This window comes from Dromaius novaehollandiae, chromosome 2 (assembly GCF_036370855.1).
Source record: "Dromaius novaehollandiae isolate bDroNov1 chromosome 2, bDroNov1.hap1, whole genome shotgun sequence".
Taxonomy (NCBI): Eukaryota; Metazoa; Chordata; class Aves; order Casuariiformes; family Dromaiidae; genus Dromaius; species Dromaius novaehollandiae.
Window position 1 is genome coordinate 125,049,112 of NC_088099.1, and position 17,711 is coordinate 125,066,822.

The 17,711-nt window shown below is 35.9% G+C and overlaps 1 protein-coding gene across 3 annotated transcripts in view; it reads left to right on the forward strand.

The window, feature by feature from the left end:
* Window positions 1-17,711, forward strand: part of TPD52 (tumor protein D52) — a 106,405-nt gene that overhangs the window by 23,635 nt on the left and 65,059 nt on the right. For all 3 annotated transcript variants that reach the window (XM_026100680.2, XM_064507368.1, XM_064507369.1), the window contains one exon: window positions 14,601-14,782. In XM_026100680.2, coding sequence (XP_025956465.2) covers window positions 14,601-14,782 — 182 coding nt within the window. The remainder of the gene's footprint in view (window positions 1-14,600; window positions 14,783-17,711) is intronic.

Below are 17,711 nucleotides of genomic sequence, written 5' to 3' on the forward strand. Positions count from 1 at the left end.
CTATTTATTTAAAATTTTTATTTTTTTTTAATCTTCAGCCTTTTGTGTGGATTAGGTTGTGAGTGTTGTATGGACACTAGGGGGAGGCAGCTGAACAAGGAATTGGTTTACTTGGCTTTATGTGAACTTTTAATTCTAGGGCAGCAGGGGGAATCATTTCTTTCTAGATGCTATAGGAGAAATGCAGTGTATTTGAAGGGTTTCCTATTTAGTTCCTCGAATAACATGTTTTACAGGAAAGCATTTATTATGAAGAGACTCTTTTTCAGTTCACATTGAAAGGACAAGTTCCATGCTTCCTGCTTCCAAGTTTCTGAATTGTTTAGGGAGTTTTGAAAATTTCACATTTTATTCTTCATTCTTTATTCTGATATTTTAATCTTGGAAGAAATGCATTATATGTATTTGGTAGTGCTTCTCGTTAGTGTTGCAGCTCTTTTATAATTGATGAACAGAATTTATCACATGGATCATGTTTTCTGTTCTCTAAATCTGGGTATTTAGATTGTTCAAGTGTATGCATGTATGAGTATTTTAAAAAACCCTATAATTGTATCTTCTCTTTTTAGATGCAGTTTAATTGATTTTCACTTATGTGATCTGTAATACTCATTTTGTAACCGTAGTGACAGTTGTGTATAATAATGTGCATGCCCAATCACTTGGAATTGTTGTATGAAAAGTAGGTAGTTTGATCTGTAGACTGTAGGTTGTTTTGTACCAGTTTTATAATGCTTCTCAAGAAAGCATCAGTAATCTATGAAATGATAAATTTCCAGTGGGGTGGTATCAGTACATGATAGTGATTAATTTCTGATGTACAGAGATGAGAAAGTATTCCTTCAAAACTACAATTTTTTAACTTATTCAGTCAGAGGTTCTTTCCCAAAAGTATTCAGAAACTTGAAAAGGGTATCCATCTTGTCACTACTTTTTTTAACAAAACATCAGTATTCTAAATATAAGAAAATAAAAACTTTGAATAGGTGATATGAAGAGTTATCTCATTTCTTCTTGCCTTAAGGGAGAGATTAAACTATTATTTGCATGTTTGGGTTTCTAAAGGAACATGTTGCTCTTTCATTACCATATATTGGAGATGTATCTATATTCCTTACGCAGTATCTTGGCAACCTCTTTAAATAATATGTAACACTGTTTTGAAATTAAGCATAGCAAATGTCAGAATTATATTTAAAGTAATTATTGACATGAAATATTTCTCTTAACCTGTTTTTCCACCTCAGATAACATGTAGAAGGCATGAACGTAATTTTACTGAATCTGCAGATATTTGAGAACAAAAATCCTTATTTTTATAGAAAATATGGTATTTTCACTTCACTAATATTTATTAAGGCACCTCTAATCTCTGTGTAGATGAATTTCTTTACCAATGTTAATAAATAGGTAGTTTGAAAACATTTTTGTTTTGATTGCAAATGTAATAGCATTAGAAAAAAATATATACACCAAGCCTGGAGGTTTTATTCTCATTTACATAGATTACCTTCCGACCAGCATTCAAGTAATTGAAACTGCTGACTAGCTAGGCACACAGCTTGCCCTTTGTGGAATTTACAGAAGCTGGAATGAGTTTTCTTTATTTGGAAATTTTTCTTGGCTTGCTTTATCTGTTTGTAAGACCACATTTGAGAAACTTAGCGTATGTCTACCCCCGCTATGCTGTGAATGCATGCTAATGCATCCAGGTTCATGCCTGGACCAGGACTGCATTGCAGAGTTCTCAGCACCTTGTTGGCTGTATCCACTCTAAGAATTGGTTGGCCTTGTGGTGGGAATGAACTTGTTTGTCCTTTTGAAGTTTCTCCGAGAGAACGGTTTTCACCAGTGAGCACTTTGGTTGAGACACCTAAACTTGGTTCTTCTGACTTTGATTAGTTCCAGCTGTGGGCCCAGTTGGGTCTGTCAGATGAGCTAATTAGCTTATGGCATATAGGGCAGAATTTTGTAACAATCAAATGATATTTCAGCAGTAATCTCTGAAATGGATAAGATGGGACTCTGGATGTTCTTGTTAGACTGCAGAGATCTGATGTGTGTTGCCCTTCTTGAAGACATGATTATAACATGATGAAATTGCATGGAGTTGTAACAGAGAGCAGCGGCTCTGCAACGTCCTGTGTGGTAAGGCCCATAGCACCTTGCAAAGCTCTGTCCTCAGCATGAGGAAGACCACAGCAGGTAAGGAACGGGCTGCAGTTGCCTTCTGGAACTTACTACTTCAGATAGCTCCAGGTCTATGCATGATCGCTTTGGCACTGCTGTGAGTGGTTGGCATATGTGACATGCCTTTGATAACTGGCTGTCAGAAGATAGCATCCTAAAATGCAAACTGTCTTGGGACTACCAGTGTCACAGAGAGGCCTGTGGCTCCTCCAGAAAAGTAAGCGAATGCAGAATGCATCCTTTGGCAGTCTTTGATTAGCTTCATGTGAGATGTCTGGAGAAAGGAACTACGATGTAAAGGTTAAACTGGGATTTAATCCTTCCTAGTAGTTATTGTTATCAAAAGGATATTTACAGCCACTGTTGCTGTGGCAGGTCCCAGTTATTCTCTCACTGTCTGTTGAAACAGCATCCTGTCCTTGAGGAGTCTGAAAAAAATGATAGTGTATTGTTGTTGTTGGGTTTTTTTTGTTTTTTTTGTGGTCTAGGAACAAGTCTGGTTGATAGGTTTGGTGTATAGGTCTGATGCAGGGACTGGAAAGTATGCTTGCCACCCACTTGAGGTGGAGATGCATGAACAAAGATACTCCTGCCTCCTTGCATTTCAGGTTGCTGTTTGGGATTGCTGCTGTCCCTAAAATGCAAGGACACAGACATATCTTTGCTCAGAAAATTAATTCAGAGTTCTGTCTAAACCGTCTGGCTGCACAGGTAGATGCTGGGCTTGAAACATGTTGTTCTTTGGAGCTGGTGTGCTGCTCTATTACAGTTTTCTCCTTGACACAATCCATGGATCACCTACTTACCTGAGTTTAGAGACTGGATGATCTCTGTTCAGAATTAAACTGCAGGGAAGAATTAGATGTTTTGGGTGTTCTGGCAGCTGTGACTTTGGGAATGCTTGCACCTGCAGGTAACCTGATATTTGTTGTGTTCCTCTGGGTGCCTGGCAGTGTGCTGGGTTGATGGGAATCTTACTGTTTGCATAGCTGAGCCCAGGTCCTCTAGGAACTGGTGCAGGCATGAGGGAGGAGTATGTATAAATTGGGGGATAGCTGAGAGGAACACAAAAAGCCATGGACATACAAATACAGGGGATGCAAGCATCAACTCTTGGCTTTTTCTTCCCTCTTCGTATTCTACATGAAGTAGTAAAAATGTTTAGATAATTTTCAGTGATCTGAATTTTCTTTTTCTGCTGATCATACAGTAATTGCAATAAGACTTGTTTCTCCCTATAGTCATTAAAGCAGAACATCAATTCACTTTCATCTGTGCTATGTTCTTCACATATTTTCATCTGCCCTTTTTTCCATCCTCTTTGAAAACTTCATGTTTTGTTAGTCTTGTATTGATGCTGTCATGATGTTCTAAATTTTATTGCTATAAAACAGTCTTTGAAAGAAAGAGATAAATATTTCATGTTTTTTAATTATGTGTAGACTTTATTTAAATTCAAGAAAAATAAGCAGCTTGGTTGTAATCAAATTATATATTACTTTGTTATGAAATTTGTAGCTTAATATTAGAAAATGATCCTTCTGGCTAGTAAGCAGCATATTTTCTAAGTGGCATTTGAAAAATTTTTTTGAAGTCTTGTTTTGCAGTTTCTGCACTATCTAATCAAAATGTGAAGTTAACTAGAAAACCTCTTTTTAGCATTGAGTCTACCAGTGATCGGGAACCTTCCGTGAATTCATTGCTTTCTAATATTTTTAAAAGACAATTGTTTATTTTGGGAGATGTTTCAGAAAAGGGTCTAGAAGTAACTATAGACACTTACTTTTGCTGTGATCCAGCTGTTATGTCTTTCCCCTCCCCAGATGTACTCATTCGTGGTGTTTGTTATGCTACCCCTTCTAAGCACAGTTGCTTAAACAAGTCACAGGCAAAAGCCATATAGTTTTAAATTTATATTGTTGTGTATCCCTGTATATAACACAGAAAAATCCGGACAGAGACAAATCTAAATATAACTTTGGCAATTCTGCTAATGGTCAGACAGAACTAGAATTGACTAAGACATCACCAGCCTTTGGATTTACTGTGATAGTGATGCCTTTGTTATAAGACATAGAAAATTAGGTAACCTGCTGATTAAAAAAAAAAATTACATTTGTTTTGTGAACAGTATTGCTACAGTTGATTTAGCAGTGTGTACTGAGACATTACTAATGTGTTATATCACTTTACAAAGTGCTCTAAGTAATTATGCTGTTCTGTTCCATGGGTTTGAAAAACTGTTCATATACAATATCTAGATAAGTCTAAGAAACAACATCTAATTTCAAATAGATGAAAGTTGCAGATGCCATTAACAATGTAAGGGAAAAGCTTTCTAGACATCAAAGAAGTCTTGATATTTAAAGTTCTGTTCAGGAAAACCTATTGCATATTACTCAGCATGCAAATCATATTCCTGTGACTTTTAAGAGATCTGTGTCATCCTACTTGAAAAGTGCAATTAGGAAAGACAGAAAATACTGTTTTTGCTATGATATTATAGTGGTTAAGTGGTGCGTGTATTTGGTTAATTGTTATTTGCATCTCTTTTTAAAATGTGCTTAGTTCAGGATTTTACATTGTTCATTATTAAGAGGACAACAATTCTGCAAATATATTGTGGCTGTTAGCATCTTCTCTGCTCAGTTGAGTTTTTTAGTAAGCTATTCTGTATACAAAGATAGAATAAGCTGCTGTGGAATGTAGTATATTTATCAGTCAGCATTGCAATGAAGGCTAAAACATGGAACTTTGTGGAAAGATAAGTGGAAGGTAAGGACTGAAGGTTAACAGTGAACATAAACTGATTTCAAATAGTGCCTAATGAATCTGTTGTTATTTTTGTAAATAAAATTTTAATCCTTTCCTGATCTCCAATCAAAACACAATTTTAAAGCACTATTTTAAAAAGTATAATTTCAGTATGTATGAATTGGCATAAAAATTGTGTGTATAGCCACGTCTCTCTGCAAAATCTTCCAATTCTTTCTGCCAGATGTGATGAACATTACCCTTGTAAACTTCTTATAGTCATATTTGTTTTCTATTTGCTTGGGTAAAGCTACAAAATAGGAATTGTCCTGTTCTAAGTATAACTGAAGTTTAGCCCTTTTCATATTGTTCCTTTTTGAGATGAGAATGTCTGGTAAATAGGAACTGTAACTTGAACAAAGCAAAGAATTTTTCTTAAGTGAAAATGTTATTTCCTCATTGTGTGCATTTCAAAATAGCTTTATAGTTGCTTGTGTACCAGCCTTTCTTTACTAGTCACAATTTTTCGTAGGTGAAAGTCAGAGAAACAGTTAACTCTGAAGAAGGTTTAAGTGTTGCATGTTCCTGAAGATTTTATTGTTGGCATAAGATGTTACTGAATTGTTACAAGGATAATATGTAGTTCTGTGACTAAAAATTAAATGTTTGGTTTTTAGACTAGAAAGGATCATTGTGGCTCTCTAGTCTGACGATGACTGACAAAACATTGAACCTTAGCCAAAGATCCTTGCATTTAGCCCAACAGCTTGTGGTTGGACCATAACACATCTTTTTGGAGATATTTGTGGACTTTTTAGAAAATGTATCAATCATAATATGTGCATGTAAGAAAGCAACATTAAAATTTCTATTTCAGTATTAGTTTTGGTGTTTTCTGCCTTATGAGTGCATCTTGGATATCCACTGAATGTAGCTATCTAAATGGGATTTTCTAGAGATTTTTTTATTATTATTGTAGTTTACTTAAGACTAAACTGAAAAATAAAGTAAACCATACTTCATTTTCTGGGGTTTACAGCTCAGCTGGTTTCAAATAGATTGGTAAGAGCAGTTTTAAGTTTTCCAGTTTACAACTTAAGTCTAAATCCCTGTCAGATTGATTTGTCCAAGAGGCACAGGAAACTTACAGAGTAGCTACGCTTTCTTAGCAGTTCCATAGGGGAGAGGATGCTCTTCTTGTAGATGTTTCAGTTGGTACGTGCTCCGAAGTCAGATCAGAGCATTGAGGCTTTTTGCGCATTGCATGCAGCAAACTCAGTGTCAGTTTTTACCTTCAAATTAGTGGTGAATCTGAGGCTATGTTAGCTTCCATAGCTGTGCTACTTTTAAACTCTGATCCTGCAAGTACTTTAAAAAATAAGGAGGCAGGGATTTAATGAAAAGTTCTTTACAGAGTAGTGTTGGACTTGCACAGCAAATCGCTTGCCAAATATCCTAATACCTTCAGTGAAACTTAGATGACACTTTGCCAGAACACTTGGTCACCACTTCTCACCAAGGGATTCTTAAATGCTTAATTTCAGCTTTTTCCTTCCAGCCTTCCTGGCTAAAGAAATTTGTTTGTTTTGCTTTCTAAAATAAAACCACATTTCTTCTCTGTACTGAGGAAAATGTATGGATGTCCCACTTCTGGCTGGAACAGCTGAAGAATTTGTTTTGCTTTTTGGCACTTCTTTTGGGGGTGCTTGTATCTTTAAGCTTGTGATGGAAAATAACTGTGGACAATTAAAACCTTAAATATGAAAGTTTTTTAAAGTTTATACAGACTTAATAAAGTTAAGAAGGAAAACATAGCAGTCAATCTCCTTTACATTATTCTAGTCAAAATGAACCTTTCTCCTTTGCCTTTTCAAGTCATCAAATCTGAGTTTTTTCTTTGGAATTTAAAGTTTTGGAGAAAAAGCTTTCAGTGCTCACTGTGCTCTTCTTGAATACTGCTTTTGTAGTACTATATTTTATTGAAAAATGGTTGTGGTTTCTTTTCCATTCTCCTGCTTTCTTCAAAGCTTACCTTTAAAAAGATAGGTATAGACAGTACTTGTGCTTATTCGAAAACTATGTAATTTGGTGTTCACTACCACTGAGGGTGCAGATCAGGTCATTAGGTGTGGGCAGAACTTCATGGATATGGTATTCACTGGAATTAGTGTGCTTTTGTTTGTTGGTGCTTTTTGAAATACTATTGTTTCCTTAGCTGGTAAGTCCCCATGTCTTCAGAACATATTTCTATATTCAGAAGAACAAAGGAGACTTTTAAGCCAGAATAAAAAATGTGTTTGGCATTGAATCTATTGTGGTGGTAGATAGTGCTTTTTAGTTATATTGATATTTACTGTGTGGATTGTAGACATTAATTAATATTAGAATGAAGTAATATTAGAATCTTTACAGTTATACTTTCCTTAAAGAATTCAAATCATCATAATATAAGCTTATGTGCAAGTGCTGTGCTTGCAGAAATTGGGACTTGCAACAGTCTTTGCAGAGAAAAGGAATTGCATGAAGCTTCTTATAAATATCCTCTTGTTTTCTAGCAAGAAATTTTCCAGTTTTCTCCTATGTCTTTCAGAACTGTCCCTTGTGACTTTACAATCATTAATCTTAGTTTTTCCCTAAATCACTGCTTTTATTTTTGCTTTAAGTCAGCCATCCTTTTTTTTGTGCTCTCCCTTTGCACCATTTTCTTTCGGTAGTTTTATTAAATAACACAAATCTTGCTTTTGTTTCAGTTTTACATGGTAGTCATTTTCAAAACCCTTTGTTAGAAAGAACTATGTATTAGCTCCTTACCATTATCTGTATGGAATAAAAGGAAAAAAACTCCTCTTCTTTTAAGGAAACAGAAAAGATCCTCCCTGTCTTTGTGGTTGCCCATTTGGGCTTGTAAGTTGAATCTGTCAGGAAACAGTATGAACTTCAATTGTTTGATAGTTTTTTCATAGGACAAAACCTCAGACCACTAATTGGGGAGGAAAAAGAGCTATATTATGATGGGAAAAAAATTGCAAAACTTACTGTAGACTTTACCAGAAAAAACTCTTGAGTTTGTGCTGTTTTCTACTATAACTATATAGGTGCAAGTGGAATTTTGTTGAACTTTACATGGTTTAATAGGTTCATTTTGCTGGCAATTGTATTTAATTACTTTTATGCTAGCTAAAACTTGTGACCTCATTTGCATTATAGAGAGCTGTGTAAGGAATAGTCTTTGTGAGTTTTTTCTGTGTGCACAGTTTCATGTGTGTCTGCTTTGTCCATTAATATTTAGTAAAAAGTAACAGATAGCATTTTAATATTAGTCTTATTCCATGTTACAAAATTAAACATTAGGTTTTGAAAAAGGCTATAAATAGTGGTCAAACATCGTCCTTTGTTAGTCAGCAGAGTGCCAGGCTGGTGGTGTGTATGGTATGTATTCTCCATGGGTGAATACAGTATAGTAGCTGCCACTATGGCAATCATCATCTTTAATACCACTGGAGACTAATGCTATTTACATATCAAGAGGTTAACAACTAATTTAATATTTTTAATAATGTCTTTTTTTAAAAAGAGGTAGAGTAGAGATGGGGAAGAAAAGGTATGTCACACTGAAGACATGGTTCCTTTCTTTGCATTCGTGTTCACCTGAAAGCTAGAGTGGCGTTCTGGAGCCACATCATCCTAAACTTCTGATGTGCCCAGTACAAAATATAAGCAAGTCGTGCACTCTGTATAATGACTACATCAGAGTAGAAGTACATTTGAGATTTTATTTCTATTTCCTGGTGATATATTTGCTGATAATAAACAAGCAGGTGAGCCCCTGGCATGCAGAGCTATAGCTAGTGTTCTCCCTAGAAGGAATGGTAGGCATAAACCTTCTGCAAGGGATTAGCATGCATAGTACTATAGCTAGCAAGTATTATATATTGATGTGATTACTGATGGCGTTTTCTGCATCTCAGGACATATATAAACGGTAGGATAATATTTTGAAAATTTGAAAGAGGAAACACAGAATGGTTGAGGTTGGAAGGGATCTTTAGAGATCATCCAGTCTAAACCGCTGCTGAAGCAGCGTCACCGAGAGCTGGTTGCCCAGGACCCTGTTTAGACAGCTTTTGAGTATCTCCAAGAAGAAGAATGACTCGAGGTGAGCCTGTTGTTTGTGGGGGCTTGAGAGTTCTAAAGAGCCAAGGCGGGCTGATGGGAGCATTTTTGTCCTGTTTTGCTAATCGGTAGAGCTACTTCAGACCAAGAGTTCAGGAGGGTATGAATGCAGATCTGAAGAACTCTGCAGGTTTAAAAAGAATGAGGTCTTGGTACAGGGTAGTGCTATATTGTCTTTAAATCTGTTTGTGTTGCTCCTGTTGGCTTTAAGGTGAGATTTTCATGCAAAATCAATGTTTGATTTAAAGTGCTTCAGCCAAACATGTTATAACATTATAGACTGCAGTTACAATTCGTGTTATTTGAAGACTGTAATTTTAAGAACTGTAAAGATTGCTAGTTTTGGAATGAATGTTTGGTTGTTTCTTGTTTGAAGGGCAGAGTTGATTTCGAAGGGGAAGATATTTTAGCAAAAAGTAGAGCTCGTTGCATTTATTTGATTTTTAAAAAAATAGTAAAACCACACTAGAGAGATTCAGTAAATGAACTGTGTGAATCACTATATATATATATATATATAATTTTTTTTTTTAATTCCTGCAATTCAGACTTATATCTAAGTAACAGTGTACATTTTTAATAGTCACAGTGAATGGAAACATAAGGGTTAGTGGGCTAGTAGATAGGAATGAACTTTTTTAGACTGGCTGTTGAAGTATGTACTTTACCAATATACCAGCTCAGAGAAGAGCCCTTGTATTGTTTGTTTTAACACCCTTTACAGCAAGCTGCATTCCCTATTTTGTGCTTTTTACAGCCTTGAAGTAACACAAATTGGTCCCCTGGAGGCTGTCTGTTCAGGCCCCTTGCTTCAGGCAGGGCCAACTTGGTTCAGGCTGCTCGGGGCCAAGTTCAGTCAAGTTTTGAATAATCTCCAAGCCATTGTGCTGTTAGCCATTCTGGCATCGCGTTAACTTGCTATTGCAAATTAGTTGTCCTATTTTGTTGTTTTTTGTAGCTAACTTTGGGGAAGAAAAATCTGTCTGGCCTTGCATGACAGTGCTGAGGAGACTAATTCCATAGTTAGAGGAGGTTGCATTTTTTGCATGCTGCTTGATGTTTTTACGTCGTTCATTCCCTAATTGTAGCAGTCTGATTACCAGTCTGTCATCTCATTTATCCATGTCTTACTGTATCACACATGTTCCAGCGTGCATGCTACTTGTCTTTGCAAGCAAACATAAAACATATAGCTAGGGTTCTGAAAACTTGTTGCTCACTGGGTGGGATAGGACCACCTTGCTTGTATAGTCATAGGCTTTGCTCCAGAAATTGTAAAGCAATTTCCTCCAATGGAGCTGCTTCTTTCCTTTGGATCTTATTGGGTTTAAATCTATAACCTTTTCTTCTGTTTAATATATATTGCCTTGTAGAATATTTAGGTCTTGAAAGAGCTACCATTTTTTTATTGAACTATGTGCACAAAAAGTGGAAGGCATCCAAATAGTTGTGAACAACTTTAAACCCTAGAAATCAGAAGGAAAATCAAATAAGCATTAAAAAAAAAAATCTTTATGCTTCAGGTACTTGAAAAGAATGTGCTCTTTGTGCTTCTGAATTTTGTGATGTTCTCTAACTTCTGCAACTTGACAGGTATTATTGATGCATTATTTATCACAGCTGCATGGACAACACTTTTCGAGAGTTAGAAATCTGAAATGTAGTTAATACAAAAGTATATTGCCATATTATCACACTATCTTATTGTTTTTTTTCTGGGGCCACTGTGTGGAATGCATTTAAGATTTAGAAATCACTGAGGGGAGAAACTCCTCAAAATGGAATTTAATCTTTTAGACAGCAATTTATCTCAAGCTTCTTTAGTGAGAACTGCTTTAGGTTATGTGGAAAGCTAGAAAAAAATACTATATTTTAGCTTGCTTTCTGTTACTAAGTTGTCCATAGAAGTATTCTTGGTGGCAGTGTTTTGAGAATTCTTGTATGCTTATATTAGATGTTCACACTCTTGAAAAGTTCCTTCCAGGAAGCAGAATGGAGAATTCTGCAGACTTGTAAACCTACAGTATAATTAAAAAAGATTCCTGATGGCTTCTTGGAAAATTGTCCACAATGAAAAATGGCCCAAGAACTCTTGGTACATTAGCATTCAAATCTCACTGACTTTAATCTCTGTACTAGGAAGGAGTGAAGTGCATCTGTCAGTGTTTAAGGAAAGCACTTGTGTATTGTGTGCAGAGACTACTTCACAGGCAAGTTTGTATATTGGAGAGCTTAGTGTCCATACTTTTCCTTCTAGGGAGATACAGGATAGTGATGTTAGTAACTAGCATGGTCCATTTTTTTAGGTGATAAAAGCAGGAAATCCATAGAATGTTACTGTATCTCTCTTCACAAAGTAAAGAGAAAAAAATTTGATCTCAAGCAACATCTATGTGCTCTCACTCTGTGCTCACCTGGTCGCGTGGTGATCTAGTTTGGGAACTAGACCAGAGGAAAAATATCCTTACAAGAAAGTAAATAGCACTTACCTCTCCATCTTCAACATCGTATAGGCTGTCCTTGTGTATTTAAACTATGTATTAAGTCTCTGCATGCAGAGACTTAACATCTCTGATGTTATTTCTTGGAAAATTTGTTTTTGTCCATAGCATTCAGCGGCTTCCTGAGCTATGAACATTCCTGTTGCTGCTTTCCGGATGATTGTTTTCATTGTCATCGTCATCTTCCTCAGACAAATTAAATTAGGTCGGGTGAAGGATGGTGAAGTGGGATAATGATGTTGAGGGAAGGAGGGAATCAAACCATCAGCAAAAGAACTCGGAAACAGGGGATAGAGAAGTGACCATGGAGTTTTGCTGTATTTAACTGCTGTAGTTTGGCATTGAGTGCCAACAGATAACTAAGATGAGATTCATCTTCAAAAACAATATTTGTGAGCATACAGCATGGAAAACCACTGGATTGTGTGTGTGTATTTTCTTATACGTCAGCAAACAATGACAAGGATCTATTTCTCAGTTTTCCTTATAACAGGCTTTGGTGCCTCAATATGAGGATAGGCATACAGTCTTTTGCCTGGGTTGGGTCATTTTGAAGCAGTATTCATTTTGAAAGGTGTGTGTGTTTGTGGTTGGGTTTTTTTTTCCTCTTTTTTTTTAGTTTATACATGACATACTTTAAATTAGTTACATCTAAATTGCTGCTGAGTTCTTAATTCATATGATATCTCATTTAAGTACTTTCTCTTATTGCTTCTCTTATATTGCATTTATTCTTGAAGCACTGAGAAGTGCATCGTATATAATTAATTTTGTGTGTATTTGAATTTAGACTGCGTTTGTGAATTCCTAGGTTCAAAAACTTATCTGATAGTAGGTCTCCTGTACAAAATCCTACTGTTGTGTTTGTGGATCACCACCATTGGCTACTTTCTTTTTGTGATAGATACATATATTTATATACTTAAATATTTATATATATGTATGTTTGAAAGCATTTTGCTCCGTCCTTGTCCTTGGGATGCTATAATTAACAGTTCCGGTTTCTGAAGCAGCAGATTTACCAGCAGATTTATAATTCCCGAGGTTTTGTCACATCAGAACAAGCCACGCTGTTCGTTCACTCCAGCAAAGCTGAAATTCAAAACTATCGTTTGTTATTACTTCCCCAAGAATAAAAGTTTCTAAATGTACAGAAGGAAAATGATGACATTATTCTCTCTTCATGCTTTTTCAGCATCTGTTTAGATTAGTCTCGGAGAATGTGTGGTGGTTTTTTGTTTATTTTCTCAATTCTGTCAAATTTGGTAAATAATCTGTTGGGAGATACGAGATGTGTTTTTTCTACTATCCAAGAAGACATGGTTTTGATTCTTGGATTTAAATAACATATAGTTATTCAATTTAAATAGTTTAAATCAGGAAGGAAAGAAATGCCAAGTGTTTTTCACTTTTGCTCTTGTGTATTGCAGTCTCCAAGACTGACTAAAATATGTTACTGCTCATACTTCAGTTGCTCATTTGGTTATCCTCAGTACAACGTGGTTATTTCCCCACTGCTGAGCACTAGAATCTCATGGAAAGTTAGGCAGAAGTAGTCTATATTAGACTATGCTCTGAGGACATTATAAGTGTTAAGAAAATCTATAATGTTTTGTTTACAATTTTTGGATTACTGGCCCTTTCGCACAAATGAGGCAGATATAATTTTGTTCAACTTGCACATGCTGTGAATTCAGCCCCAGGTTCCTATCTGCTGAGCAAAGCCTACAAGGTCGTGAACTCTGGATATGAAATTAGGTGCCCATGAATCCCTACCAAATTCACATGCTGTGCTGAACATCATCAGTCATTGGATTGACTTAATGGAAATAGTAATCATCATTAGAATTCTCATTAATATTTCTTTTCTTTGAGATTTTCTGATAATGTGTAGTAAATTATTGGAAAAGTTTTATTTTGTAGCAAACAAATCTTAAGGGTTTATTTGCTTGATTATTTTGTTCCGTTTAGTTCTTATGTTGGCTTGAAAATAGTCTGAAATCTTGCATGAAGTAATTATTCTCTCCAGTTAATTCCTTCTAAATATGTGGAAAAACTGATAGGTTCTCTTTTTGTGAATTTGTTTATTCATCTATAAAATTTTTCACTTGGTTCACTTTCTGATTTCAGGTATGCATTGCTTCCAAAATGTATGTTGCCTTTGACTTATTACCTGCTAGAAGGCTGTTTTTACCAATTGTGTTTCAAAGGTGATAATCTTGAAAAGCAATCAAATTTAGTTTATCATAGGAAGCTATATAAGAATGAGTCTCACTTTGTTATGGTTGGGTATTTTAATCTAACATATAACAGGAAGGGCAGGAGGATTTGTGTTCTCCCATTTTCCCAAAGCCTTATGGGAAGAAACTGGCATTTTATTTTGTTTACTTAGTTACTGAATTAAAATACCTCATTCAAAGTTGTAGAGGGAAAAATGAGAAAACCGAGGGTTTTAAATATTTTCGTCTATGTATTAGAGATCAGTCTTGTGTGGACATTCCACTTCTGCTGCTTTGGCAAAATAGATTTGTTCTGTAAAATGAAGGTTTAAATATTGTTCATTATTAAATAGTTTCATGAATAGCAACAAGCTACTAATTCTGTTTTGCTTCTCATTGAAGAGATAAAGATTGAGATGTGTTCTTTGCAGGAGTATCTCCTAATGTTGTAAATGTGCTTTTAAATCAACTTACCTACTCAATAGTAGAACTGGAGATGTTTTCAGAAGATTCTGAAGGTGCTGAGTGTTACCTTTTTGTGTGACTGAATTACTAAAAGCTTTGCTTCTAATGTGTAAAATGTTTTGGATTGGAGAAGTATACCAGATCTGGAAGATGCTTCCCTTGAAGACTTGCTAAAGATGGTCCAGAGGCATGAAGTCTTGACTTGTAATTTAGTGATGGAGCCTATTTATGTGTTACTAATTTTATTAAATTCCTCCTTCAGATGGCATGTTTTGTAAAAGCTATGCTTCTGTTGCAGGTTCCTTCAGAGAAATTGGAATCATTTGCATCCATGTTGAGACGCTCTCCTTTAATTCAGCTGGGACCTGCCAAAGATAAAATTGCCATTGGTCAAATATTCCATACTGTGGATGATGATCTTTATATAGATTTTGGTGGCAAGTTTCACTGTGTGTGCAAAAGACCGGAGTTAGATGGAAAGTAAGTAATACAGTTATGGTAAGGAATTAAAATATGTGAAAGAGAAACTAAAATTGTTAGATAACTGAACTCAGTCTTTTGGAGTGAGCTCTATAAACTGTATACTTTAAACTATGGAAGTTAAAATATCATGCAGAATAAATGTGTTATGACAAACGAATCTTAGCTCAGAAATCGTTGTCTCAAATGCAAATTCCTTTGCAGGTTTACATTACTGATACCTACACTATGGCAACTTAGAAAGGCCAAAGCAACTTACTTTTGTTTAAAGTATGATTTGTTTGCAAAACAGTAATTATGGGTCTAAAGTCATTTGCTGATATTTTGTGTTTTCTATTCATTTGAATACGCAAGTTCTCAGAATTTTTCTTCCCCTTTGAAATGCATATTGGCTGCAAATTGATAATGAGCAGTTGAACTGAATAGTTTTGTTACAGAGTTTGACGTTGTGTTCCTGTATGATTTATCTTTTGTTGCTGTTTAATTCAATACAGCTAATTTATATTTTCCTTCTTAAGAATAACTATATTTGTAATTTTAGGTTAAGCATTAAAGAAACTTGTCTTTCTGACTTTCCTTAAGAGCTTAAACTCTTCTGTTTTGTGGTCACTGCAGCCATGGCTCCCATTGACTATTATGTTGCCAACCAGTTTGTTTTTGTTTGTGAGTAATGTGTCCAGGAGAGCATCTACCTAGTCAGCCTGTCCAGCTCTTTGAGCAGTTGTCAGGATGTTTGAAGTCCCCTGTGAGAATCAAGACCTATGATCACGAGACTTAGGGTTGTTTGAAGGAGCTTCATCCACTTCCTCCTCCTGATCAGTCTGGCCGATATCCACCATGACAGTGTCTTTGTTGGTCTCCCCTCTGATTCTCACCCATAACTCTCAACTGTCTCTTTGCACTTTTCATAGCAAAGCTACGTTCATTCGTGCCCCTTCCTTGCATAAAGTGCAACCTCCTTTGTCTTGTCGCATGTTTGCTTGCTTTGTCCTATGTTTGGGGAGCAGGCAATTTCTTGTGTTGTCTTTAAGTTCTTAACAGCAGTTCACCTTGTGGATGCTGAGCCCATCACCTGCTGTTTCCTCATATGCTGTTAGCATCTCACTTTGTTGTGTTGCTCTGTAGTACTTGGGTGACAAAATGAAGTGTGGGAGAGAAATGTATTTCAATTGAATTCATTCTCTCTAATAAGACTTGTAGGCAGACAAGTGTTTGGTCTGCCTGTGGTCCTCTTTTCACTTTTCTGCCCTCATCAATCTCATATACTGTATTTCTTTCTTTGGGTGCTCATTACAGTGGTACTGGGGGAACTGAGCCCCAGCCAAACTATTGTCAGAGCACTGTAAGGCCTTCCACCAGATGTTTCAGAATGAGTAAGTTGCCCCTCGAACACCTGGAAGGTAAATGTGGGACTGAGAGGATCCATGCCAATAATTTTTTGGCTGTTTATTCTGATGATTAAAAAAAAGTAGAGTCAAATAAGGTTCTCTTATGGGTTTTTTTTCCCCTCTTTTGGGTGGCACTGGAGAGAGGGAAATAAATGGTCTGGACATTTTTAATGAAATAAAATTTGGAACTAATGGTGGTTCACAAAATGATACAGGCGTCATTTACAACGTCGAGGAAACAGTGGTGGTGGTGATACTCTCTCTATTTCTGATAGATTTACAGTATTCATCTGGGATGTAGGAGACTGATTCAAATCCCCTTTCTTCTTAAAGTCCAGGAACCTGAATTTGTCTCTGACTTCTCAATTGTTTAAAAGCCCTGTGGACCTAATCCTCAAATTAAAGTATATCCATTGGAAAATGTTTAAATCAATCTTGCCACCTTTTTCTAGTTCATTTTTTCTGTTTCTGATTTGGCTGGAATTTCTAAAATTTTATCTAGATTTACCAAAAAGTGCTGTTGCAGTCTTTTATTTTGTTATTTGTTGTTAGATTGTAGCTTGTCATGAGGTGCTGTCGTAATAACATATAGTTGAACCAGTCCATTGCTAAGTGAATTTTAAGTGTCATGTTTGCAAAGTAACTGTAGAATACAAAATCAGAAAACTGCTGTCTAAACTAGCTGCATGTATTGATAGTATTTAGATAGTACTGGGTTTGGATTTCACTGCTTATTTAAAAAGTAGTGAGAAGGATGTGCCTTCGCTTGTACAATTGCTTTAGTCTGCTTAATTGGTAAAGACAGCAGTTCATAGATTTACAAAGTAAAGTTTGCCTTATCAGAACAAATGCAATCTTTTCATATAATGGCCTTTTAGTAAGTGTGAGGGCTTAGTGTCTTTGGCTGCTCATACACCTTTAACTGAGATGCACACAGACTTCTGTTTGGAAGGCAATAATGGTTTTAGATAACCAAAATAAAGACCAAAACAATACCACAGTATCTTCTCCCAAAACACAAAAGTAACTCAGGAGCGTTTGCAGTGTGTGTTTAGATCTGTACCTTACAGTGGTGAATGTAATAAGAATTTGTTACAGTTATTTTGGTTAATCCGCTTGCTGACCAAAGTTACTTTATGGTAATCTATTACTTGCACATTATCAGTAGAACGGTTTACTGTTTGCAAACTATTTATCATTTGTGCCAAGGAGAAGAAAGGATGTTTTAACTTACAGATAACAGGTGATTTCCTGAAGGCCTTCAATTCAGGACGAAAGGGTCAAATTTAATCTTCAGACATGGAAACTTATGGTGCCGAGTCAGTCTTGAGAGCATAGCTCTCCTAGTTACCTGTGTTTTAATGCTGATATTTGGTTTTAACCGTGATGCCTTTTCAGGTATTTAGCAACTCCACCAAAATGTTATTTTAGAATTTTTAATGAGGGAAAAACAAAAACCCTCTCTTGCCAATTAAGTAAGGAGGCAGCTTTGTAAGGATGTGTGCCTTCCTTGGTCACTTGACCTTGTTCTGGAGTTTTCA